This window comes from Marmota flaviventris, chromosome 3, assembly GCF_047511675.1.
Source record: "Marmota flaviventris isolate mMarFla1 chromosome 3, mMarFla1.hap1, whole genome shotgun sequence".
Taxonomy (NCBI): Eukaryota; Metazoa; Chordata; class Mammalia; order Rodentia; family Sciuridae; genus Marmota; species Marmota flaviventris.
In genome coordinates, this window is record NC_092500.1 from 48,528,400 (window position 1) to 48,556,098 (window position 27,699).

The following is a 27,699-nucleotide window of genomic DNA, read 5'->3' on the forward strand; positions in this document are numbered from 1 at the left end:
TTGCCACTATATCTTCCTTCCTTTGGCATTGCACTTATATGATCCCTTAGTGTCTGTGACACTGATGAGTTTAGATATATGTTCACCTCACAAGCATGTTTTCTTTTTCTTTTTAATACTTTTTAGTTGGAGATGGACATAATACCTTTATTTTATTTATTTTTATGTGGTGCTGAGGATCAAACCCAGTGCCTCACATGTGCTAGGCAAGGGCTTTACCACGGAGCCACAACCTCAGCCCCAAGCATGTTTTCTTACTGAGTATGTGCAAGCTCTTCACTAAGTGCTTTCTACATTTTAGCTCCTCTGCTCTTTACAGCAACCCATGTGCTACTATGATGAGCCTTATTTTACACATAAGGAAACTGATGTGTTCAAGTCAGCAAGTTAAAGTCACACAAAATGTAGCAAAGTTTCCATTTAGACCCAAATCTCTGGTTCCAGATGATCACAAGAGGCTAGCTACTTCAGTAAATGCAGTAGTCAGGGAAGAATTAAACTCTGATGAGCCTTCATGAAGCAGAACTGAAAAACCTGTGTCAGGAAAATATATTTATAATGCCTCCCTGGTTAATCAGACCACCCTGGAAGTTGAAAAGCAGAATGCTGCTTGGACCACCTGCACTTTCTTCCAGTCCTGTCTCCAGTTACAGTGAGTACTGCAGCTCCCGGTCAAGGTCAGCTTTGGGGTAAAAGCTGAGAAAAATGCCTTCAGGTATGAGACATCTTTTCACGTAGGGACATGCTTGGTTTGTGCCTCATTTGAGAGGATAGTGTTTTTCTGTTTGATTTGCACTCTATGACAGAATACTATGCAGGCCTGAGAACAAGAGGTTTACATTCACACTCACTACTGGTAGGAGTGACTCCACAATCCAGGACAGTGCCTATAAGAGACATAAGGGTGCCTCAAGGTACTGACAAGTGTATAGTTTATAAAAATTCACAGTGAGCTGCACAGTGTACAGTTTGCTATATATCTTATAGTCTGTGTATTCATTGTATTGCATCCAGTATACAGTGTTCTATGTATATTTTATTTCACTGAAGAGTTTTTAGTTTTTTTGTGTGTATGGTTCTAGGATCAAACCTAGGGCCTCCCACATGCTAGTCAAACTCTGTGCAATTTTAACAAATATCTCAGGCAATTCTGCTATGGGTCATTCACAGATATACTTTTAAGAAATGCAGGGATGCTGCTGACGTAGTCTTCTGTTGATCTGCTTAACTCTCCACATGAACAGAACCATACACATGGAGCAAACAAAGTATCTGAGAATGACTACACTCCATTGTAAGATATGTCATACACTTTCATTCATGATTAAAAAGAAAAGCACGCAAAGATGCAGAGGCATTACATAAAATTCCTGCAACATGATTCCTCGGAATACATATCATGAGAGATGCTTTAAAACCTTCCTGTATTTTAATGCAAGGAGGGTAAATGCCAGGCCTGGTCACATTCTATTAAAGTTTATTTCCATATTGGGCAGAAGTCCTTCCTATATGACTACCACATTGTGCATTTTCCACTCCTGCCTTCCATTCCACCTAAATGCAAAAGCTGTGGTTATAACTGCTCCCCAGCTTGCCCCGGGGCCTCCATCATGCCATTTCATGCCATTTCATGCCTGTGACAAGTGTGCTAAATGAGAGGGTGGCTTGAACAATACCTTATCACTGGTCTTCAAGAGCTCATCTAATTCTGCATGATGGTTGGGCATGTCTTGAGGTACTGCCCTATTAGTAATTGTTGCTCAGCATGGCTGACTTGTTGAGCAATGAGAAAACCCTAGCAAATCTTGTTGCCCCTCCTCCTGTTAAGAGTGCATCATCCTTTCAGCCCATTTATTGAGCGTGGTGAAGTAGATGACAGCTTATATAAGGTCCCTGTCTACAAATTTCTTAGACTCAACTGAGGTAAGTAGAGGCACATTATCAGAAAGGATAAAGCTTGGCCACCATGTACAGCAGATGATGGGTGCAAAACTATGATTGTCCCGCTAGATTTGAGATAAACCAGGGCTCCATTGATCCATTGTGAGAAGACACCTAACAAAGTCAAAAAGTGTCTCTGGGCCAGGCCTGGTGGCACACACCTATAAGCTATTCAGGAGACTGAGGCATGAGGATCACAAGTTCAACTTAACCCCTGTCTCCAACATAAAAAAAAATTAAAAAGGACTAGGGGTATAGCTCAGTGGTAGAGTGTTCCTGAGTTCAAAACCCTTCCCCCATACTGAATGATAATAATAATAATAATAATATCTGGGTGTGTAGCTCAGTGGTAGATCACTTGCCTAACATGCTATAGTTTTTTTTTTTTATCAAAAACTGCAATTATGAATACAAGGTCCTTATTCCCAGTATCAATAAAAATAAATAAATAAAAGTGTCTCTGGAATGGCTCCTCAAACATATTTGCACATTCTGGTAAGGTTTCTGTGTCACAGCCCATGGAAAAGTAGGTGCCTTGCAAGAGGCCTGACTGGTGTCATATATGCATGTGCATGAAATTAGTGCTAGACCTTTGAAACTGGCTTGTTGCCCACTGTTTATTGAGAATAGTTTGCCATTGAGCAATGTGCTGTGTGACCAAGCTGCCTCCCGTCCTTCATGAAGTTGGCAGGGCATAAATTGTTAATTAAATGAATACAAACTAAGATCAAGATAAGATATGCTTTAAAAGGGTGGATAACTCAGGTGGCTTATTAACAGCTGCATTTCCTCATGCTCCTTCTGAAATGGGCATTTCTCAACCTGCATTTTAAGGTAGGAGCTGATCTAAAATGCAAGCTAATTATATAGTTTGATGAAGCCACAGTGTTGAGTCTGGGAGATTTTCTGATCTTAAAAATTTCTGTGGAGGCAGCCCAGGTAATCTTGGGATTGGCAGACAGTTCAGAGTCTTAACATTCAGTGTGGCTCCTTGAGACATATTGAACAAAAACTGCAATTATGAATACAAGTTATTTTTTGTTTGTTTTTGCAGTGCTGGATTAAACCCAGGGCCTCACACATGCTAGGCAAGTGCTCTACCACTGAGATACACCCCAGCCCACAAAGGTGGCATCATTAAATCTACAATCTTCAGTGTTGGAAATACCTGTGATCAGGCAATTGTCAATGTACAGTTGGGAAACTTAACCGATTTCTGAAATAAATTCTCATTATACATAGGCCCATTTTCCAGATAACATTGACTTTAAACTGTAAGCAGCACCTCAAAGCTCTTACAGACACAAAAGAAAAGAAAACACAGGACATTCCAGAAAGCAGCTTCTCATTGGTGAGTCTAATGCCACTGTTGGCAAAGTGACTTACTAATCACTCCATTTGTGAGGTAGGGAGAGGACTGTGGACTGTGAGAAATGGAGTTAGATACCCCAAGTTTTTTTGTCCTAAGAAAGGTAAACATTAAGACATCTAAGGTGGTAACAGAGGATATTCTCTTATACATAGGAAGAAAAACATGAACTTTACAGTAAACAAAACCCAGCCTAACGCCCAGCTGCCTGAACCTGTCCCTTATTGGTAAAATGAGGGTAATAATACCTACCTTCTTTAGAAATTATGTAAAATGTCAGTTTTGGCAGAAAATCTTTGCATTCCTGAAATCTTTGAGTTCTTCCTCTGACTCCATGACTATGACATCATTTAGATATGTTCACCCCCTCTATGATCATAACAGTCAAAGCTCAGTGAAACATTTACTGTATGAGTCCAAAAGCAGTAGAAATTACTAAAGCAGCTCACCCATAATTGTCCCCACGAGTGATCATTGTTGGTGGGTCTTCAGAGATCATCATTGCCAAATGCTGTGATAAGCTTGAGTAGTCTGTTGAGAATTTCTGAAGGTAGGGTGGTACAGTGGTATGATTGCTTGGGCACAGGTTTTTGTTTTATTTTAGGAAATATTTGTATTTGTAGTGACTTTGCAAAACTAGTTACTGAAAATTTACTGCTTTGTTACAGAGACTACTTTGTTACATGTTACATTGTTGCGGAAATTACTCAGCACCACCTAAGTAATCTAGAATTGTAATATAGTGTGTTAAAGTATGCTCATATTCTTCTTGTCTACATAAAAATACAAATAGAAATAGGAATGTAACTATTTATGCACTCCTTGGAAATATGATGAGTAATTGTCATATAGCTTCTTGAGCTTGTTGACAAATATATGCTGTGATTTTTGTGAGATGATAAATTGAAACAATTTGTGAAAGTGACAACACAGTTCTGCATTGATGCCCTTTAAAGAAAAACTCCTCAGTCTGAGTTCACAGAATGAATGACATTCAGCAATTCTTGTACTCTCTTCCCAGCAGCCCCTGTCCCAGTACCCCCTTCCCTTCCTCTTCTTTAATGGTACTGCTACTTTGTTCTACCCAAAGACTAAAGGGGAGTGGTGATTAAATTGAGGCAGCAAATAATAACTTCAGTTATTTACGTTTTTTTTCCCCCTGACCCAAAACCCAATCTTAAGGAAGATGTGGAGGTCATGATTAAAACTGCCCAATATCCACACTTTACTGATTCCTTTTTCTCTTTCTTTTTAGGGGTGAGAGGATTGAACTCAGGGATGCATTACCACTGAGCTACATCCTTGGCCCTTTTTATTTTGAGACAGGATCTCTGTAAGTTGCCCAGGCTGGCCTAGAACTTGGGATCTTCCTGCCCCAGCCTCCCATAGTAAAATCTTGATTCCTTATCTAGTATAATTCATACACTTTTGTGTTTTCATCAGGAAGAGTTGCCTGTGAATTCCTTGCCTTGGGGGCTCCATTCTCCCTCCTTAAGATTTTACCTTTTGGATGAACAACCCTGACCTCTTGACCCTATTTCTCACCTTCACTAGATGCCAATGAATTAAAGCCTGGTTTCTTACCATGATCTGTTTTATACTTTTGCCCACAGTGGCTTTTTTTGTTGTTTTTTTAGAGCAGTTTTAAGTTCACAGTAAAATTGAAAGGAAAGTACAGAAAGTTCCCATGTACTCCTGTCCCCATGCATGAACAGTCTCCCCATAATTAACCTTCCTCACCAAAGTGATACATTTGTTACAACTGATGAACCCCTGTGGACACATCAGTCACCCCCCTAGTTTGCATTAGGGTTCATTCTTAGTGGTATGCCTTCTGTGGGTCACTCTTAATGTTAGACAATCTGTATGTTTGGACAAATGCACAATGACATGCCACTACCTTTACTACAGAGTAGTTTTACTGTCCTAAAAATCCTCCTTGTACTACCTTTTCATCCCTCTGTTTTCCTTGACCCTGGAAACCATTGATTTTTCCTCTCTCCATAGATTGATCTTTTCTGGGATGTTCTACACTTGGAATCATATCTTAGGTAGCCTTTTCAGGTTGACTCCTTTCAGTTGGTAACATGTATTAGGTTTCCTCCTTGTCTTTTCGTGGCTTGATAACTCATTTTTTTTTTTTGGATGTTTTGCATTTTTCCATTATTCCAATGTTTTTCCATTATTTCCAGCATTCCATTTTCCAGTGTCCTGATATACCATAGTTTATCAGTGTCCTGATATACCACTTATCTACTGAGTTGCTTCCAAGTTTTGACAGTTATGAGTAAAACTGCTATAAACATTTACGAGCAAGTTTTTACATGAACATAGTTTTCAGTTCACTTGAGTAAATAACAAAAAGCATGATTGCTGGATCTTATGACAAGAAATTTGTTTTATAAGAAACTCCCAAACTGTCTTTCACAGTGACCACACTATTTTACATTCTCATCAGCAATGACTGAGAGTTCCTGTTGCTCCATATCCTTCCAACATTCAGTGATGTCAGTGTTCCAGATTTGGGGCATTCTAATACATATGAAAGGATACCACGTTTTAATTTGCATTTCCTTGGTGATATGTACATGGAGTGCCCTTTCATACACTCACTTGGCATTTGCATATCTTCTTTGGTGATGTGTCTGTTAAAGTCTTTGACCCTATTTTTAATTGGGTGATGTATTTTTTATTGTTGAATTTTAAGAGTTCTTTCTGTACTTTGAGTAATAGTCCTTTATCAGAAGTGTACATACTGTCTCACAGTCTCTGGTTGTCTTTCCACCCTCTCTATTCTTTCAGCTTTGTACTAAACCATTAGAATTGGTAGACAGCATGCCTTATCATCCCTAAGTTCTTCAGCATGCATCTCCTGAGTGTGATTTCTTCCTACCTATTCACAGTATACAATCATTAAACTAAGTAATAAGAATTCCATAACATCAAATAGCATACTGCATGTTTAAAGCTTACCAATAGTTTCAAGAATGTTTTTATAACTCTTTCTCCCAGAATCAAATTAAGGCTTACCTGCTGCATGCTGTGTATATCTTTTTGTCTCATAATCTAGGAAGGTCCCTCTGCTTTTTATTTTTTTTTTTCAACATTGGCCAATTCACATTGAACCAATTTAGGTCATTGGTTTATTCCTAATAAACCAGTTCATTTTCTAAAAGCTGTGGTTGTCTCCTAGAATCCCTCTGCCACAGCTGGACTCAAAATTCTTAACATGGATTTCCAGCTTCATAAGCATTGAAATAGTTAAAATATATGGGATGGCCACAATCATTTTGGAAACAGGTCAAGTAAGAAAATATTATGAAAGAGGTGTTTATGATCAGTGGTTAGCAGAGGTAACTCGCTTCCTGCCCTGCCCTCATAGCAACGTGGATATATTGCTCCCAGGTTGGGCACTGTCCTCTGGCATCATGCCCTGGGGATTCTGAGTGAGATGCAGTCCTTGGAATTAAGAAGTAAATTCACCCTGATGCCTGATGGTGTGAATTTTTTTTATAATCTAAGATATTTTGAAAGATGTTGTGTCTCCAAATAGCCCTTCCATTTTATGAATCCGTATTTCATTTTCTTTTTTAAAAAACTTCAATGAATGTGGTTGACCTATATCCTAACTTACAGACCTTCTGGAACCTAAATTTCTACTGACTTTTGGCATAAGTTCTATATCTACATGTTATGGGCACTTTTATATTTGCAATTTTTCTCCAGTTGTTTTGATGCTGCATCATCTACTAGGGTTTTTCTTTTGTCCTCAGCTAATGGATCCATTTGTGAGACTTGAACATTAGGATGCTGAGGGTGGTGAAAAGTCCACCTTCATTAAGCCATCAAATGTCCTAGATTTAGGTCAAGCTCAGTCCTCAAAGGAACCTTGTTCTGGCAACTTCAGGGAAGTTGGATGCTGAAAGTAAGTCTTTATTCTCCAAAGAAGTTTATAAGGAAACTAGTGAATTAATTGTCATTGTTCCTTGCCACTAAATGATGAGTTCTAATAGTAGCAATAAAAAAAAAGGTTTTTTGGGTCAATTGTTCAAAATTAACTTAATTATAAATTATAGCTGTGTGATATTTATAGGCACTGGTAAGAAAGAACAACACCAGTTGGGCAAAGTAGTACATGCCTGTATTTCCAGCAACTCAGGAGACAGGGGCAGGAGGATCACAAGTTCAAGGTCAGCCTGGGCAACTTAGCAAGACCTTGTCTCAAAATAAAATATGAAAAGGGCTGGGAATGTTGCTCAGTGGTAGAGCACCCCTGTGTTCAAGTCCCAATACTGGGGGTAGGAGGATGGGGGAGATAAGGAATAAAAACTCCCATGTAGCAGAAAGAATCACGACCTCAACACTGAACCAGAATGTCCCTGACATCCTATAAAAGAGGAAACCCCAAATGGACAGCAACTATGTAGCACTAGCTATAATGATCGTATATTTTAAAATAACATTTATAGGACTGGGTTATACCTCCGTGTCAGAGCATGTGGTTAGCATTTACAAGGCTCTGGATTCCAAAAAAAAAAAAATTTAGTTTAAAAATTTAAGGAATATTTTAAAGTACTAGTTTGTACTTTAGGGTAATGCTCTATTTTACATTATTATTGTCAAACTGTCCTTCTGAAAAAATGATCTTATTATGTTGACCTCTCCCAAGAGACCAAAAAGGGAAGTTCTCAGCTTTTTATAGTGTGGGTCCTCTGGGGGTTTTCACTTTGGGGATTTAAAAACAAATTTCCTGTCTCTTTATAAAAAAAAAAAAAAAGGCTAGAAAGGAACATAGAGAAATTATAAAGATTGGGGGATATGAGAATTATGTCTAGTTTTTAAAACTTTTAAAATTGTCTTATACTTTTATAATTTATAGTTTAAAGTGCTTACAGGAAAGGGAACAGATGTATCTGCCTCTGACCTGAGAGTAGAGTAGGAGACATAGAGAAGGTAGGGTTGCCAGAGAAAGAGATGGGGGGATTGCCTATGATCTTCCTGTTTGGGTTGATAGTTGGTGATTAATAAGACAGACTACTATTTCTCTGGGAGCTTTGAATGTCTTAAAATTTAAAAAGAAAAAGAAAATTTCATTCCAACTTGATATATCTTCAGATTTTTTTTTTTTTTTGCTCTTTTTTTTTCAATTAAAAATGGAAATGTCCCTGATTCAGGAATTGAATCCTCAAAAATTCCCCATTTATCTGTTCAGGAAAAAATGAAATGGAATCTTATATCTCCATTTCTCAGGTATGATATCAACACATTAGTGCCATGGGATAAATGTGTAAGCAAATGAAACCCCATCTCCCCATAATATTGGAAGAGTCTAACTTGAAGCCAAATATTTTGTTTGGATCTAAGCACTCTCTAGTATGGAAATACTCCAAGAAGGTCCATTTACTCTGGAATTAATCTAAAAAATTGAGTTCTTTCCAGAGCTCACTCAAGATGGCACCTTGTAAACTAGTCACAGGTTTTTCCATCAATACTAGAAAACAAATTCATCTAATTTCTGAGCCAGGGGTGACTCCAACTGGATTTCCTTTGTTTGGTTTGTTCATTTAGACATTCACTTATTCAGCAAGCATTTTTCGATCATATACTGTATGTATGTACGCGAGGACTACACTTAATTCAGCAAGCACAGAGATACACAGTCCTCTGGTTTCAATGAGATTAGGAAAAGGGTTGCAGAGGTACTCTGAGAGTTCAAAGGAAGCATCTAAGTTGGGCTGGTAAGGAATGGGGCTGAGCAGAAGAGGAGTAAGAAATGTGTTGGATGGACAAGGAGTTTTACTTGAGCCTAAAAAGGCGAGTGGAAGCTGGCTACTTTGATCAGCAGGCTAAGGACTATTCATGCAGAAGAAAGAGCCTGCTCTGGAGGAGTTGAGACAGAGGGTTGGCTCCTTTGGGAGCTACACACAATGAAGAATGCTCAACCTGGTGTGTGGGACTGTGCTGGGAGACCTGTAGCCAGACGGGGCAGATCATGAGATGTCTGATGTACTGCTGAAGGACCCGGGTTCCATCTCGAGGCCTTGGGGAACCACTGCAGGAATAGCAGTGGAGCATGTGATCCATCTCACATCAGAGTAACCCCCAAATAATAGAGTCTATCCAACATGCTTCATTTGGACTTCACTTTTTTTAAATGATGAAAACAGTGTCAGAAAAAGAAAATTACTGTTTTCCAGGACAGTTTGGTGACTTGCATTTGTTTGAGCTGACCAAATGCCAGGCTCAAGATAGGCATCTGTAAATATGGGTGTCAAATGAATAAACGAAAAGATGGTAGGTTAAGCCTTTGTGCAAGAATGGTTCTTTACACAATAGACATGTATCCGATTTCTTTAAAGCCCGTGACAGTTCTGGTCATCTTTGGCAGCTGCACTTAATGCATCAAGGCTGCAGTGACAGGCCACAATACAAACTGCTGCTTCAGCTTTGTCTTATATCTGTGATTTAGCCAAAGTCTTTGCTGTCCACTTCCTGATTCCTAAGGTTGGACCAGCAGGTTATTGACTACCATTTTGCTAATGGCTGTGCTTTCAGTGCATCCTACCAGGACCTCCTCTGCTCGCCTTGCCCCCTTTACTTACCACATAGCAACTATCTGTGCCCTTTTGTTTTCCTCTTTTTTCCTCTTTTTATGCCCAACTTTGCACTATTAGAATTTCAAAGTGTTACTTCAGTCTGGAATCACATCCATCTACCTACAAATTCTATTTGTTGGTACAGGCAGTATAAGAAGATATAATAAGATAAGGAAACGATCCCAAGAGATAGGCTTTGCCATGTCTTACTGTGGTGTTCCTTATTGATGTAATGCTTGCAAGGCTTTGAAATAATATTGATTTTGTTGTTGTTGTTGTTGTTTGCTTTGGCTGCCCACCATCAATCAGCGGATACTCAGAGGCATAACACTTTTCCATGGTATGAAAGCAAAACTCTATACCATGTTTAGAAGTTGATCATTTGGATTGAGTAGTTTTAAGATAAAATGTCTAAACTCTAGGTCACTTCAACAAAAATCTTATGGTCTGGCAGTGGTATCAGTAGTGGGCATAATGCACATTCAGCAGGGGGCAAGTTTTTGGTTTGGGCTGGTTAGAGAAAGAATGTCCTATAAGATAGGTTTGACTGTACTCCATAAATTGAAGACCCCCTCCCTCCAAATCTCAGTGGTTTATAACAGCAAAATTAAGGTTTAAATTTCACATTACATGTCCGTCACTGTTTGGTTGTGGCTCTGTTGGCTATCGTCTTCCCAAGAACCCAAGCTGACAGAGCAGTCTCTATCAAACACAGCCTGTCTTGTGTCAGTGAGAAAGGAGATGGCTACCATGCATTGGCTCTTAAAGCCGCTGCCCAGAAGTGATATGTCATGTCAACCCACATTTCGTTGATGAAAGCAAGTCACATGACATACCTGAGTTCAAGAGGGCACCAGTAATACAGCCTACCTCAGAGGTCTTTACTAAGATGGTGACCTAAGCCCAGGTGGATGACCATAATACACCATGGGAGGTACCACAGGGGAGCAAAGAACAGGATGGTTCTGGCAGCAGTGGTAACATGGTTAAAAACCACCAGACTGGCCCACATGAAACCTGAGGAAACTGATCAAAAGGCAGAATGCTTTGTAATGACAGGTCTTGTGATGCCATTTTGTCAAAATATTCTGGTGAGTCAGAGTACGCTGGAGAGATTTCTTAGAATTAGGTTTGTCTTGAATTTGTAGAATTTGAAAAAGCAGAAAATCCAGCAGTGGCCATATTAGGCTGAGCAAAGACATAGATAGGACAGCCAGATCCCAGAAATGCAGCCAGCCCAGTTTCTACACCTTTGGGGCAAACAAAGTCATTAAGGATTGTCTGTAGTCCTTAGGAAAGCAGTTTGGGGACATAACAGATAACAGACTGTTCTGAACCAACAGAGCTAACAGTAACTTCTCAAACTATCCTCAGGTGTCCCCTTACCTTCCTCCTTCCATTTCCAATCCTCCACAGAAAGAAAAATGTCTCCACAACAGAAGTTGGACACACAGCAACTTTGGCTCATAAGTTTGTGTTCCTTTGATTCTTCATGATTTTGTGTGTGTGTGTGTGTGTGTGTATTTTTCCATTTCTAGGTGATGAGCAGTATAGTACAGTGGTCAGCAACAGAGCAGAGGCATTGTGGGTAGGCATCCCAGGCTTTTTTATGATGGTCTTAAACTTTTGTGTGCATGAGAATCACCTGAAGAGCTAATTAAGACACAGATTGCTGCTCACCATGCCCAGATCAGTACTTATTGATCCGTGCATCTGAGTGGAACCCAAGAATGTGCATTTCCAATAAGTTCCCAGGTGTTGCGGTTGCTGCTGGTCCTAGGACCACACTATGAGAACCACTGCCTTATGAGGTTAAGGAAGACTGTCTCCTCATGTGTCACATGACACTAATACTGCTTATAGTTCTAGCGTTAAATGACTGAGTATATGCAAAATGCTTTCAGTTGTGGATGACTCTACACAAGCAGAGCCAATCTGGAAACTTGCCTATGCTTTTTGTCTGTTTTGTTATTATCTACTAGAATTTATGTTAGTTATTTGTTTGGTTTTTGTAATGACCTGCTTTATGGGGACCTCTTTTCCTCTATTTCACATCCAGAGGGTGTTTGAACTGTGGAGACTGATTAAACCGACATGATTAGCATATGATTTCCACTCTTCTGTGGACTCATCCATTATTTCTGTGCCATATGTGATCAACTTCTCGTTTGTGTAGGGGGGGTGGGGGGAGGGGGTAATGGGAATATGCATAAGGGAAACCAAAGGTTTGGTGTCAGATCTGTGGATTATTCTTTGGGAAGGTAAAAGGAACTCACACTGTTGATAAACCATTGTCGGGACAGTCTTAAAACAGCCTTACCAAGAGGGCTGTTATTCTCACTGATCTTTGAAATAGAAACTCAGTCTTTGGGCAAGCTCTCTCAAGCTCTGACTTAGGTCAAAGGTTACGCCTAAGAAAACACAGAGAAGTGCATATCTGAGAAACCTGCAGCTGATCCAGCACTCTGGGTACAAGTTCATGTGTCAGGCCATATATACAAGTCCCATGACAAATGACCGTGGCTCTGCTCCAGTGTCAGGGCCACCCAGGGTCTCTGCACACTTTCTACTGAAACTGTCAAGGTAGAGGTAGACCGATGGTGGTGTTACATCAGCACCCTGCGTGGATTGTGCCCATAAGTTAGCCTTGGATTTGGTTGTTTTGTCCTAGACCAAGCAGTCCAGAGCCAGGTAGCAGGCAGGACCCTGTTCCAGGTGCAAACCATAGCATCACAACACTGAAAAAGCTGCCTGGAGATTTCTTCCTGAGACCAGGGTTCCAGCCTATCCAGTACTTCTAGGAAGATTGGGGCTGTGTGGTGGTATTGAGGTGCACAAATCTTGGGCTTAGTCGAGTCTGCATTTGAACCTGGTTTTGCCATTTCACTCAGCTATGGAATGTGGCTCTCACCCCCTACACAGAGGTGTTATGAACGTCCAGTAGCAGACAGCATTTATTTAGCATAGTGCCTGCCCATAATATCCAGACTTAATGAATGATAAATTTTGATATTTTAATTGTTCTGTTCTTATTAAAGAAAAAAACTAAGAAAAATTTATTTTTTTTAATTTTAAAAACTGCAAACATGAAAAAGAAAAATGAAGTCACTTGGTTTTTATCACCCTCTAAGCTCCTTATCACTGACATGTGCTATTTCCATCTCGTATAGGGATTCCTCCATTATTTTAGGCTTTATATACTGTGGTGCCATATGTTTTTAATGAACAACCTATTTTACACGTTTTTTTAAAATATTTTTTTAATTGTTCATAGACCTTTATTTATTTATTTAATATGTGGTGCTGAGAATTGAACCTAGTGCCTCACACGTGCTAGGCAAGTACGCTACCACTGATCCATAGCCCCAGCCCACATTTTGATGTTACATAATTTTTCATTGATTTTTCTCACAATATAAATAGTTTTATTTATTTGTTTGTTTATACTGAGGATTGAACCCCAGGCACTTAACCACTGAGCCACATCTCCAGCCCTTTTTACTTTTTATTTTGAGACAGGGTCTCACTTAGTTGCTTAGAGCCTCACTAAATTGCTGAGACTGCTTTGAACTTGCAATCCTCCTGCTTCAGCCTCCCAAGCCTGTCTTAGAAATCTTTTTAATGTTAGATTCTGTACTTAATTTTAGTGAACATGGCACAATTTGCATAAAATTACTTCTTGGTGGACCCCTAACAAGAAAGTATTGGTAGAATAAATGGAAGGGTGCTCATATAACAAAACATTTAGCAGCCATCCTAAAAGGTTCAGTAGAAGTATATCTCTTAACATAGAAACAGATTCATCATTATATGTAAAATGAGATGGTTTTACCTAAATTGGCTCCCAAATCTATCTGGACCATTCAGTTTCTTTTAAACTGTAATAATAATAATCAGCAGGGAGGAGAATAGATGTTCACTAGATTAGACAAAGGGGAATGAAGGGAAGGGAATGGGGTATGGGAATGGGAAAGACAGTAGAGTGAATCAGACATAACTTTCCTATGTGTGTATGTGAATACACAACTAGTGTAACTCCACATCATACACAACCACAAAAATGGGGTTATACTCCTTGTATGTATGATATGTCAAAATACATTCTGCTGTCATGTGTAACTAAAAAGAGCAAATTTAAAAATTAAAAAAAACAGTAATAGGCCTCAGAATCACCAAAGGGACTTATTAAATGTCTTAGACTTTACCCATGGAATTCGATTTAGTAGATGGAGGTTGAAGCTCAGGAATTGGTATTTTGAGGGGACGAGGGATGTGGCTCAGTGGTAGTGTGTCTGCTTCGCATAGTGCAAGGCTCTGGGCTTGATCCCTAGCACTACCAAAAAGAGAGAACTTAGGAAATGGCCTGAACTCCTCTAGTACATTGTAGCACTTCTGGCTTCCTTTCTTCTCTTGTGTGTCTTTGTGAATCCTAAACTGTAAATCTTTTCCTGATATCCTGAGCAACTCAATTTGGCACCCAGGGCCCAGGGTTTGTGTTAAACCCTGAGTGAGTAAGTGTAGATTCTGAAGTATCTGGAATCCAAATTTAATTTACTTTGTAATGAAGAGAAAAAGGCAGAACACTTCAGAACTCTTTATCACACCTGATACTAGCTCAAACTTGGGAGAATAAAGGTAGTCTTTCCAACCTTGATAGAAGAAGGAAAATCTTGCTTATATTGCCCTTGTTTTGACTACCAGGTTGTTGGAGGTAAGTGGTTTGTCTTTTGTGTTCTTCCTCTGGTCTTAGCCAGAGATGGCCGACGTTGGTTGGAGGGGAGGTGAAAGCCCTTCGAGAATCAGGTCACTGCAAAAGGATTGTGTGTATCCTCCAGGGTTGTGGGTTGATTTCATTCTCAGACTTAGTGCCAGTGAAGTCATTCAAGGTAAGTTTCTCATCTTGCAGTTCACTTAGAGGTCATTTGTGCTAAAGTTGGATTGAATTACCCACCAAAAGATGTCTTCACTTGGTTTGATGAGTTTGATTTCCTTCTTTCCTTAAACTAAGTAATATTGGATGTCCACATCAGGTTAGGGTTTTGCTGTCTACTCCTATGATTTGTGTAAAAAAAAAAAAAAAAAAGGCTGTTGTAGACTCAGAATTATATATTACAATTGATAAATATTATGTTAAGATAATATTGAATTTTTCTCTTGCCCAAGAGGGAACAAAACTATACTCTGTACAAATCTGTGATTATGGTAGCTTTAAAAGCATTAATAGTTACAGAAAAGAATTCCCCAGAAACAAACCCAAAGAGCCAAGTTTAACAGCTCACTTATAAAAAGTTCTTCCTTGTTTCATATGAAATGTTAGCTTTGTAGGACTGAGTTCCAGATGAGCAGAGAATTAATGCCATTGGTGAATGAAGGGTTCTAATTAATCAAATGCTTCTGGTGGGGAATGACTAGATGGAATGGACATGTCCACATGGCAAACTCAGAATGCTTGCTTTTTTTCCCCCTTTGGTGGTGGGGATTTAACAAAGGGATGTTTTACCACTGAGCCACACCCCCAGGTCTCTTTCTTTCTTTTTGAGATAGAATCTCACTAAGTTGCTTAGGGTCTCACTGATTCTGAGGCTGGCCTTGAACGAACTTTTCTTTTTTATTTTATTTTTTTTGTAGTGATAATGAGCATCTTTATTTAATCCCCAATCTTTGTTTTCAAATCCCTAATCTTTTTTTTAAATTCTAATTTGTTATGCATGACAGCAGAATGCATTACAATTCATATTACACATATAGAGCGCAATTTTTCAAGTCTCTTGCTGTATACAAAGTAGAGTCACACCATTCGTGTCTTCAGACATGTACTTAGGGTAATGATGTCCATCTCATTCCACTGTCTTTCCTACCCCCATGCCTCCTCCCAACCCTTTCCTCCCCTTTGCTCTATCTAGAGTTTGTCTATTCTTCCCATGCTCCCCACCACCACGCCACTATGAATAAGCCTCCTTATAGCAGAGAAAACATTTGGCATTTCGTTTTTTAGGATTGGCTAACTTCACTTTGCATCATCTTCTCCAACTCCATCCATTTACCAGCAAATGCCATGATTTTGTTCTCTTTAATGCTGAATAGTATTCCATTGTGTTTATATACCACATGTTCATTATCCAATCATCAACTGAAGGGCATCTAGGTTGGTTCCACAATTTAGCTATTATGAATAAATAAATAAAACAAAGAAATTGTGTCCATCTACAACTAAAAAAAATATATGTTAAAAAAATCATTGGGCATGGAGCATGTCACTGATCCAGGCTGAATGTCTAGATGTAGTAATCAAATAAATAAATGGAGGTGACCTCTACACTGAACAGGGGGCCATCAATCAGACAAACTGCATTTGGTGAACATTTTCTGAAAATTCCTAGTTACTGAATTTAAAGCATCAACTTGTTCATGGCAAATTTCCCTAAAAAATTGTTCTAATAATATTTGAGTAAATGTTGAAAAAGACAATTCAATATCTGCTTTTCCTTCAGCTACTCATTGCAACTGAGTGTTCCCCAGCCTGTAAGATCCCTGATTTGAGGAACTAAATCAGAAAATCTGCAGAAACCCTCTCAACATTAGCCTATTAGTTGCTGTTAAATTCCTTTCCCAGGCTCTTAAATTCCACATACAGCTGAGTTATCACAGATAATTTGAACTTTGTATATACCTGATAGATATCAAACATAATCCCAATCTCCAACTTTAAACTGTATTAAAAACACCAGACAATTTTAGAATTGAAAAGGACTTCTTTGCTCTTACTGGTTGGGAAACCAAGCCTCCTGAGAGATGGATAGTTTTTGTTAGTGAAAGGAGCACTAGAATTGAAATCAAATAGACCAGGGTTCAAGGCATGTCTCTGGGGCTTAAGTTGTGGTCTCTTTATTCCTGCATGATCATAAGAAGTTTACTTAATATTTTTGATAATCAGTTTGATTAATAATCCATCTCAGTGGGTCATGACGGGATTGCTTGAGGTGATGTGAACCAGGTACCAGCTGTGATATAGGCACAGACACAGTCCTGGCAATTCTTGATGATCTTGTTTCTGCCCTTCCAGTCTAAGGCAGAGCTGGGATTTAGAAGTTTTCCTTGGTATTGTTAGCACAGGTTGTGGTTTCTAATTTACTTTGCAGAACTCATGCACATCAAAAACACAGCCACAGGGGGCTTGTCACTTTAGCATTTGAATACAGGATTCAGGATTTCTTACTTTAAAAACAATCTCCCTCCTGAGTTACATGTTTTATTACTGTTGCTTTCTTCATTTTGTTTGTGCTGCAAGTTATGGCCCCCTTCCAGTCAACCATCAACTGTAATTTAACTTTGTTAAATTGTGTGCCTTCCCAAGATTGTTTCTATGAGGCTCCAGGTTCTTAAAGTGAGGTATATAAACATTTTAGAAAAGTAAGATCTATGTAACCTAATAAGTGTTCAATTTCTAAAAATCACGTCCTAGAATAATAAATATTTGTATTGAATTGAAAGGGTTTCCCTAAATTCTGACAATAAACAAGAACATTTTAAGCACTTAAATGTTAGTTATATGAACTGAAGTCACCATGAAATGTTAAAAGTAAGGTGGGAAAAACAGCATCGCTGGTCTATTCTCATTCTCCCAGAGTTCATTTGTCATTTTAAGAGATGAACTTACTTTTCTCTTTTTTCTTCCCAATAAAGGTAGAAACCTATGGGTTCTTGTCGTGGGACGGTTTCCTAAGGAACACAGAGTTGGGATTCCAGAATTCAAATACGTAGGAAATATGCATGGAGATGAGGTATGGACATGGCGTGAATTTCTGCAAAGTCACCAGACACACTTCCCCTCAGGTCTCTTGAGCTCCATGTAAATGTTAAAGAGGAAACATAAAGAAGACTCACATATTGCAACAAAGAAGTAAGGCCCTGCAAGGTCTTTCTGTGAGACCTTCTGAAGGAGTTTAAGGAATCAGGGTCCAGCAGCAGCACAGCCATTTGGTCATATACCTGGTGTCCTGTCAGAGTAACCTGACGTGTTTTTGTTCTTGAAGCTGCAAACAGTGCTCTAGCTTTCAACTCCTCCCATCCAAGTCAGCATAAAGGTCACCCAGCAAAGGAGCTCTATTTATTTGAACTCAGAAAATTCCAAATAGCTATCCAGATTCCTAACATCTGGCTTTTGAATACTTTTGTGGCTCTTAATCTAATACTCAGTATTTTCTTTCTCTCCCTCCCTTCCTTTCTTTCTTTCTTAGATTGAACCCAGGGGTGCTTAACCACTAACCTACATCCCAGCCCTTTTTACTTTTTCATTTTGAGACAGGGTTTGCTAAGTTGCTAATGGCCTTGCTAAGTTGCTGAGGCTGGTCTTGAACTTGCGAATCTCCTGCCTCAGCCTTGGATTACAGGACTGCACCACTACCCCTGGCATACTCAATGGTTTCAATGTTCACTTTGAGGTAGCCACACTTAGGGTTCTCTCAGACCCATCATTCCACAAATACTGTTGAATGCCTTCATAGTGTTTGACCTCTTTTTCACATTAGAAGAAATAAATTCTTTTTGTTTCACAAAATATCCTTTTGCCACTCTTACCTGCCCAGCCATCTGGCACACAGTTGAAGATGTTCATCTCCCTTTCTCACCTTACTTCCTTAGGCTTTTGAGAACATGACAACTGCAGTATTTCCCACTTTCCAGGATTCAATAAGACTGGGCAGTCAAATGTAGAAAGGTAGTTTCCTGACATCACCATAAAAAAAAAATATGCACAGGAATGTGCAGAATGCATTATAAAACATGTAATTTAAAGGAATGTCAGTGTAAATGCATATTCCAATAAGTACAACCTGCTCACTTGTTGGAACACTACAGATTTGCAATAGCCTGGGTGGCTTGCTCTCATCAGTGCTAAGCTTCCTGACCTGGCTTCACCCTCCCCGAGCCCAGGCTCCTGGGAAACTGGCTCCACCCTTCATGACACACACAGCCTGCCCTTGCCAGGCATGCTGACCAACCTGCCCAGCTTAGAGAAGGTACTTTACTTGCAGCCAGAGCAAAGATGCAAACATCTACCTCTCAGAAAAGAGTAGGTATCTTGGGGGCCAGTGAAGTTCGATCCATCTGTGGCTTTCTGAACATAATGCACTGTTTCTTTAAAAAAAAAAAACAAACTTGAGATTGCTGGGAGTCCAACCAAAGTTGCTTTTAATAAAACAACTATTAGAGTAGCCCAGACGTCTTTCCCTTTTGCTGCCCAGTCTATTGATCAAGGTCCCTTGGAATCCATTTTTAATAAGAGACAGATGGCACTCTTTGCCTTCAGTAGTTTATTTATTGAATTCCTGGTGCTTCAGGACTTGCAGTCTGCAACTCAGAAATTAACCCTCAGAACTGAAACTTCCAAAGATAAGAAGAAACATTACCCCCCACACACACTAATTGGCTATTCTTTCCATGCAGTTTCCCAATTTTCTGGTGTAGTTAGTGTGTCCATAATGTCAAGTCTCTCTAGTTCACCCTGCTTATTTAAGGAATAGTGAGGACTGAGATTAGGCAGAGGAAAAAGTCTTGGTGTGTTTTGAGGTGAGGATCTGAAACATGTAAACCCCTTTCATGTCCCAGCTGGTAGAAGCATCTGTGGGCTCCATGGGACTGCTAAGAAAGTTATTATGTTTAACTTGAAGACTTCAATAGTCAGCCATCCTGGTGCCACTGGGAGTTAGAAAAAGCAATGGTCTAACCTAGGAGCAAAAAAGTCACTTGGCACAGGGTCTAATCACCACCTTGTTCCTTACTTAAATCTTTTGGCACTGAAAGCATTCTCTGTTTTTCTATCTTATTAAAAAGCAATGTAGCTGGGCCAAGTGGTATACTCCTGTAATCTCAGCAGCTAGGGAGGCTGAGAAAGGAGGATCACAAGTTCAAAGCCAGCCTCAGCAATTTAGTGAGGCCCTAAGCAACTCAGAGAGATCTTGTCTCTAATAAAATATAAAAAGGACTGTGGATGTGGCTCAGTAGTTAAGCACCCCTGGGTTTGATCCCTGGTGACAAAGAAAAAAAGAAAAGCAAGATAAGAGGCTGGAGTATAACTCAGTGGTAGAGCACTTGCCTAACTGTTCAAGGCCCTGGGTTCAATCTCCAGCACTGAAAAGAGAAAAGAGAAGAAGAAAAAGTAATGTAGTTAGTATTTTAGGGCAGTGATCCTTAACCTTCTCTGGAGGTATTCCTTGTTATATTGGTACAAACTTTGACCTCCAACCTCAGGATCTTTGGATCTTCTGGGAGATTATGGACCTGATGTGGACAGTCCCTATAGGAGGTACATATATACTGAGGGGCATGATGTACAAGATTGGCCACATTATTTTTAAAATGTTTTCTCTCTCCTGAGTGCATGTATGAGGGCGTGTGTTGTTACCACTTGATATGGTGACTCTATGACAGTGAGCAGCAGCATTAGGAGTACCCAGTTTGGCCACTTTCCCCCATGAATCTCCACCTCTTTACACCTTGTTTTAGAATTAGGTCTTTTCCTTATTAAAAATAATCTGTTAAGTTTTCTACTACATATCCAAGAAAAAAAAAAAAAAGCAACTTGAACTTTCTGTCTGATTATGGCAGCCAGGATTGAGTAAAGGAAAGCACAGAGAGAATTTTTGCAATTCAGAATAAACCATGAAGAACCTACAATTTGAGTGTATATGAGCAGTGTTGGAAAATGTCTCCTTCTACCTCACCTGGTTACTATGTTTTTAAAACAAAGATTAAAACTTAAAAAAAAAAATAGTACTGGAGATTGAACCCAGGGATGCTGTACCACTGGGCTACATTCCCAGACCTTTTCATTTTTATTTTGAGATAGGGTCTCACTAGTTGCCCAGGCTGGCCTCAAACACTCTATCCTCCTGCCTCAGCCTCCCAGTAACTGGGATTACAACTGCACATGACCATGCCCAGTTCCAATCTATTTTTTAAAAAAACTAAAGGCAAGACAGTAACTTAAAAAAAAAAAAAAGAAAAGAAAAGATGTTATTGTAGACACAGTGGTACAGGCCCAAAGCCCCAGCTACTCTGGAGGCTGAGGCAGGAAGAGGCAAATTTGAGGCCAGCCTGGCAATTTAGCAAGGCTCTAAGTGATCCAGGTGTGGGTTTTACCACAAAACCATCTGACTCTGGAGCCTGAGCATTAAGCCTTATCCAGTGGATCTGCCTTTTTAACTGTCTTTGGAATGTTCTGATTTTATTGTTTTAGTTGTTGTATATAGATCTTTGGTCTCCCTCAAACTAATTTTGTTTGGATGGATACTCAGTTGTTCCAGAATCATTTAATGAGAACACTTTGGCTTATTGATCATACAAAACAGTAACAAGCTTTTAGAAGGAGCAACACTGAAAGAGATTTTCCCAGTTGTCTATCTTGGAACCTTTTGTCTTCCAACTTACTGCTTGCTTCTCCTGACTGCAGAGGAGTCACCCCTGGGAGCTTACAGACAAAGCATCCAGAGGAGCCTTTGTCCCCTGATGTGCCCGTACTTTATAAAAAAGCATGGGAGGGACATTTCTGAGATTTAATCTTCCTCATTTTAGTAAGTCTAGCAGGTGTTTTTCTAGTTCCTTCAGGCCCTGGTTTACATACACATTGGAACTTAGAATTGTAGAAACCCCAATTCTAGGTTTAATATATGCAGCCTCCTAATGACACACCTGAAGTTTAGTTAGACTTTTCTAATTGGAAGGATCGATGCCAGTACACACTGAATGGAGTCCTACTCTTCCCTTATTCCATAGATATTCAGATTGTTTGGGGTTGAGATCTGTCTCCCCCTTGCCTTCCCCCACCCCCTCATTCGGCTATTGTCTCGATTTGTGGACACTAAAATCAATAATCTAAAATTGAGCTTTACTTAAAGCTCTGGTCATGTCCTGACGCTGGGGACATAACATCCTTGGCCTCAGTGTGGTTGCAGGAGAGCCACCCAGGAGGATCTCCATACCTCCTTCCTTCCTAAAGCTCTCTGTGCTGTTCTGTGCTTTTTATCTCCCCACCCAGTGCCTTTATTTTGTTATTTTTATTTTTAGGAAAAAAAAAAACGATTTTACTTGGGCAATTGCTGGTTTGGTTAAGACCTCTCTAATTCTTCTCTAGTGGAAATAATGAAGTGAGGCATGACTGTGTTTTAGGAATTGAGTGCCTAGAGTTTTAAGCTCACCCAGCAACAGGTAAAGTATAGGTCAGACCTTGGATTCCAGCCCCAGTGGCCTTGACCTTGGGGCCACATCTTGATTACTGTGAGAGTAGGTATTTGAAGTTTTTCTTAAGTTTAACTAAACTACAATTCTGACTTGGGGGAGGGGGTAGCACCCTGGAAATTTAAGTTTCTGTTTCTTAAATGTCAGTTTTTACTATGATTGTTTATTTGGGTTTAGACTTTTGAAAAACCCATATCACATTTAGAATCTTACATTTAGTAACATTTGTTTATACTTTATTGTATTCCAGATATATAGGTTGAAAGAAAAAACATTTCCTATAAATAATGAGCATATTTTCAAACTAAAAATAAAGCACATTTGACTTTTACACATCTCAGTATAGAAACAGTTTATGTGATGCAATTTGTATATCTAAATGTTTGTACTTAGAGGGTATTTTAATGGTTTATGCAGACAATAAGGCATAATATCTGAAATTGTGCCTGTCTTAGAAAGTCTGGGATGTGTAGTCACCATAAGATAGAGGTGCCAAATTTGTTCGAACAAAAATGTAAAAGCTTGTTCTTCCAAAATTTTTTTCCACCACTTTCTAGATAGCAAACTGTTCTCAATTACCACATGACTTTAAATGGTTCTGTTTAGATTTAGACAGAGCTAATGGTTATTCCAGGTGAAGTGTCAGATTCATTTTTAGCATGTAGAAGATTCCTCAAATAGTGATCTGTTTCTCCATCTCTTTTTGGTGAGGCTGAGCCAGTGTGACCAGATATTTAGATTTCTTGTCATAAGCAGAAATGTCAGCCCCCCCACACCCCTGTAAATTTTGTTCAGTACTGAAAATACTTCCAACAAAATGACTGTCATTTTGAACATCTCTTCTTCCTAAGTACTGTGGATCTTCGTGTTTTCCAAAAGTTCTTTCTCCGGGTTGTCTTGACCTTGTACTGGATTTGTCAACAGTAACTAATTAACAATTACCAAATTCATGATACACCAGGAAATGTGCAAGATATACCAGGGATACAGAGGGAAATGGTTCAGATCCTTGCTCTCAAGGCTTAGATGGTGGAGTGGGGAAGGGGTGGCCAGCTAGGTTAACTGTAACCTATGTGAGTGGCATTAGATAGCGTAGTGGTGGGGTGTGCAGGGGCCACACAGGCAGGTCGCTGAACCCAGATGTGGGAGGCTAGGGACTGTATGTTAGATAATGGAATCTGTAGGCTCGATATTTGACCAAGGAGGATTAGCTAGACCATCAGGCAAATGAATTAAATCTGTAACACACCATTGTGGAATCCCAGAACTGAAGTTTCTGCCTGTCTGTGTCTGTCTGCCTGTCTGCCTTTCCCCCTCTCTCTTGCCCCCTACTAACGGTGTTGTGGATTGTTCCTTCAAATTTTCCCCATTGTGTTATAAACATTCTTTGAAGATCTAGACTCATTTTTATTTATCTGGCAAATTCCAAGTTGGCTGAATTGAACTAAACCTGATGGAGACTTTATTTTCTGCCTTCTGGGTTATTGCCATTTTAACGACCATCTGAATCACCAGTGAAAGGCTCCCCACGCAGTGTGTGTGCTCCAGGCCTCCCAGGCTCTTACTGGGGGTCCTTTCATGAAGTCCATACTCTCACAGAAAGGAAGTGAGCGTGCTGGATGAAAGGCCGGGTAAGCTAAGGGACACTGTTTTCACCACATTCTTTCTTAAAATTTGAACTCTCCAAGGTTTCATAGTCAAAGGCTTAATTCTAAAGTTTTAAAATTGGGAAGGGAAGGAGGTTTATACATAAAACATGAGTGAATGTTTGAGACATTTATATTAAAGTTAGGAGGAATTAATTTGAATAATATTTGGTTGAACTCTGCTGTTACAGAGGCAGCAAGTATGGACCAACTGAAAAAAGAGATTTTAACTCCCTCTGAAATTTCATCTGTTTGCCTCAGCATTTTTCAAATTATCTGAAAATTATTCTTTGTCATATTCCCAAGGTTTTTATATACCCTCTCCACTTGTGACTTCTTGTGGTATATTGAGACAAACAGAAAATACTTTGATTACACACTTTTGTACCTGAAAGAATCATGACTTTTTTGTTTTTATAAAAATGACAAAAAGATACTAGAAAGTAATACTAGAAAAATAAGAGGTAACAAGTTATCAGAAATACTTTCACCCAGAATAACCTTTATTACTATTTCTCAGACACTTGTATATTTCTATTTTATATTATGAGTTGGTAGCTTTTAAGATGTATAAAATGTAATCATATTCAAATTGACCTAAGTATGATTATATTTAAATCTTTAAACTTAATCCTACTAAAATTTATTAACAGAAGAATAAAACTGAAGTGAAACTAAAAATAACTGGTTAAATTTTGACTGTAAATAGAACTGATGACTAGTTCTACTGTTAACTGAATTCGCACTCAACCCAAGCCTTTTAATCCTGGCTTTCTTTGCCTTTGGCTGGTGAATCTCATTGTCAGCTCTTGGCTTGAGTTCTTTTCTTTTCTTTCTTTCTTTTTAAAAATATCTCCTGTGTTTTATTTTTTATTTGTTCTTTTTAGATATACAGGACAGTAGAGCGTATTTTGACATATTACACATACATGGAATAGAGCTTATTGTAATTAGGATCCCAGTCTTGTGGTGGTACATGATGTGGAGTTTCACTAGTGGTGTATTCATATATGAACATAGGAAAGTTATGTCTCATTCATTCCACTGTCTCTCCTATTCCTGTCCTCCCTCCCTTCTCTTCATTTCCCTTTGTCTAATCCACCTGAACTTCTGTTTCTCCTCCCCACCCTCCCTAGCATCTGCATATCAGAGAGAACATTTGTCCTTTGGTTTTGGGGGATTGGTTTATTTCACTTAGCATGTTAGTCTCCAGATCCATCCATTTACCAGCAGATTTCATAAAGTCATTCTTTTAACGGCTGAATAATATTCCATTGTATATACGTATCACATTTTCTTTATCCATTCATCTATTGAAGGGCACCTAGGTTGGGTACACCCACCGCCCTTTTTAAAAGTTTTTTATGAGGCATGGTCTCCTTGCTAAGTTGCCCAGGATGCCCTCGAACTTGCCATTCTCCTTCCTTAGCCTTCTGAATAGCTGGGATGACAGGTATGCACTACTGAACCTGGCTGTAATTCTTTTTTAAAATAATTATTCTTGTTTCAATCCCTATCCCCAAGATAAAAAGTAAACTATTTACAACAGAGTAATTTTGAGTAACAAATACTTTGCAGCACATCCAGGGATTGATTACCACTTGCCTGATTGCCCTGTGCTGGAGGAATTAGTGGTCCTATGGACTAGTTTTGGTCCAATATATCATGCATTCAGGCCCCTACTGAGGGGATTTGTGCTCCAGGCATGGTTTTCCTTATTGCTTCTGACCTAAAACACCCCCTTTCTCTTCCACCACAGACTGTCGGGAGGGAGCTGCTGCTCCATCTGATTGACTATCTTGTCACCAGCTATGGGAAAGACCCTGAAATCACAAATCTGATCAATAGTACCCGGATACACATCATGCCATCAATGAACCCAGATGGATTCGAAGCTGTCAAAAAGCCTGACTGTTTCTACAGTAACGGAAGGTGAGATGGACTGGTCTAACTTTATTTTAAAACAAGACAAAACGGAAAGGCTCCCATCAGGTACCTGCTGGCCCTAGAAAGAGGAGTTAGATGACAGTGAAGCATCTCACAGCCAGCACCCTGCCGCAGTGTGCTGGAACTCCTGCCCCCTGTTTGCAGGATGAATCTTGAAATCCTCAATACCGGTGCCGCCTCCACTGGCCACGCCCCCTGCGCCCTGGGCTCCTGCCTCTCTGATCCTCCTCCCTCTTCTCCCAGTACTTTCTGGGCACAGGCGTCTGACACCTCCACTCTCTCTTTACCTCTTCCCGCTGCTGACATAGCATTTCCTCAAAGACTCCTTCCCTGACAAGTATCATATATTAGGCTCCCTGGTATACTCTTAGGTCACTCAGCTCTTTACCTTCATAGCACAATTTGTAGGGTCCAATTTCTTGTGTAATCTCTCTCTCCCCACTAAAAAGCAAGCTCCCTGAGGGCAGGATCATGTCTGGTATGTTCATTGCGGTGAGCTCCCCGGTTGCCTGGGGTAGTACACGCCCTCAATCATTAGTGGTTGATTTATTAAGCCAGTGATCTAACCACAAAGAAGAATCAGTCTTACAGTAGTTCTGGTTTAAACAGTTTCTGTTTCAAGCTGTCTTGGAAGGTTTAGAAATTTTCAAATGTTTATCATACATTTATATTTGTGCAATTTAGAAATATTTTGCTTTACTAAAAATAAAATCTCACCACTGGATTCTCTTCAGTTTTAGGGTTTTTTTAGTATATTTAAACATTCCACTTTTTAGAAATATAAAATAGCTCACTCCTCCTGTTGTTTCTGCTACATAAGGAACCATTCTTAAACTGGTGAGTTGAAACAATAGCTTTTTTTTTTTTTTCCCTGTAAGTCAGGAGTTTGGGCAGAGCAGAGCAGAGCCGGAATGGCCAGTCCAAGTGCCTTACCTGGGTCCTCATTCTGGCTGTCCCCTGGGCTCTTCATTTCTCCATGTGGACTCTCCATGTATCTACCACTGGAGTCTCAAGCTCCAAAAGAAAGTTTTCTAAGGGCAAAAGTCCCAGAATGCAAAGACTTACCAAAAGCTTCTGCTTAGGTTACAATAGCTAATGTTCTATTGGTAAGAGCAGGTCAGACAGGAGGAGGAGACCACGTAGCGTGTAAATGTGTATGGTTTGTTGGAGGCACCAAGGCTGCCATCTACCACATTTGGGAAACACCTGGAGCCTAATCCAAAGGTCTTTGCACTGCAAGAATCTTTTCCCTTGTAACAACATCAATGAGCCCTAAAAAGTTCTTTCTTTTAAAGGGAAAATTATAACCAGTATGACCTGAATAGAAATTTCCCTGATGCCTTTGAATATAATAATGTATCAAGGCAGCCTGAAACTCTGGCAATCATGAAGTGGCTGAAATCGGAGACATTTGTCCTCTCTGCAAACCTCCACGGTGGTGCATTGGTGGCCAGTTACCCATTTGATAATGGTGTTCAAGGTAAGCAAATGTGGGACCCACTCTGGCTTTCTAAGTGCAGAGCAGAGCTACAAATGTAGTGCCTCTATGTGAGGAGGAACCCTTCTGCCATTGCTTAACATCTCTGGCTGGGTTAGAAGGAGCTTTAATTTCCCAACCCTAAGCCATCCTTCCTATAAATTCTCAAGCAGTGGATGTGCAGTGTGGCTGAACTGAAGCCAGTAGTGTGATATTCATGAATGAAATAGTAAAATCAGACTTAGATCATCTCACAAGAGGCTACATGGCTAAAACAAAATAAAACTAGAACAAATTACATTTCTTTGCTAATCATATGAATGGTAATCGCTGACTCCTTTTAAAACTCAAGGACTTAAAATATTACTGGCTTCCTTCAACCTCCTGAATACCTAAGGAAAGTTTGCCAACCTTCAGAAATCAGCAAGAGTACCAAGAGGATGTCTAATTTTTAAGCTGATTTAGGAGAAGTCTGGATATGTATCTGAC

General features: G+C 39.6%; 1 protein-coding gene across 2 annotated transcripts in view; it reads left to right on the forward strand.

Moving 5' to 3' along the window:
* Nucleotides 1–27,699, forward strand: part of Cpm (carboxypeptidase M) — a 64,781-nt gene that overhangs the window by 18,184 nt on the left and 18,898 nt on the right. Inside the window, exons 3-5 of one of the 2 annotated variants that reach the window (XM_027924175.2) lie at nt 17,590–17,687; nt 25,546–25,718; nt 27,029–27,213. In XM_027924175.2, the coding sequence (XP_027779976.2) occupies nt 17,590–17,687; nt 25,546–25,718; nt 27,029–27,213 (456 nt within the window). The remainder of the gene's footprint in view (nt 1–17,589; nt 17,688–25,545; nt 25,719–27,028; nt 27,214–27,699) is intronic. The other variant, XM_071609694.1, reaches the window with a different exon arrangement.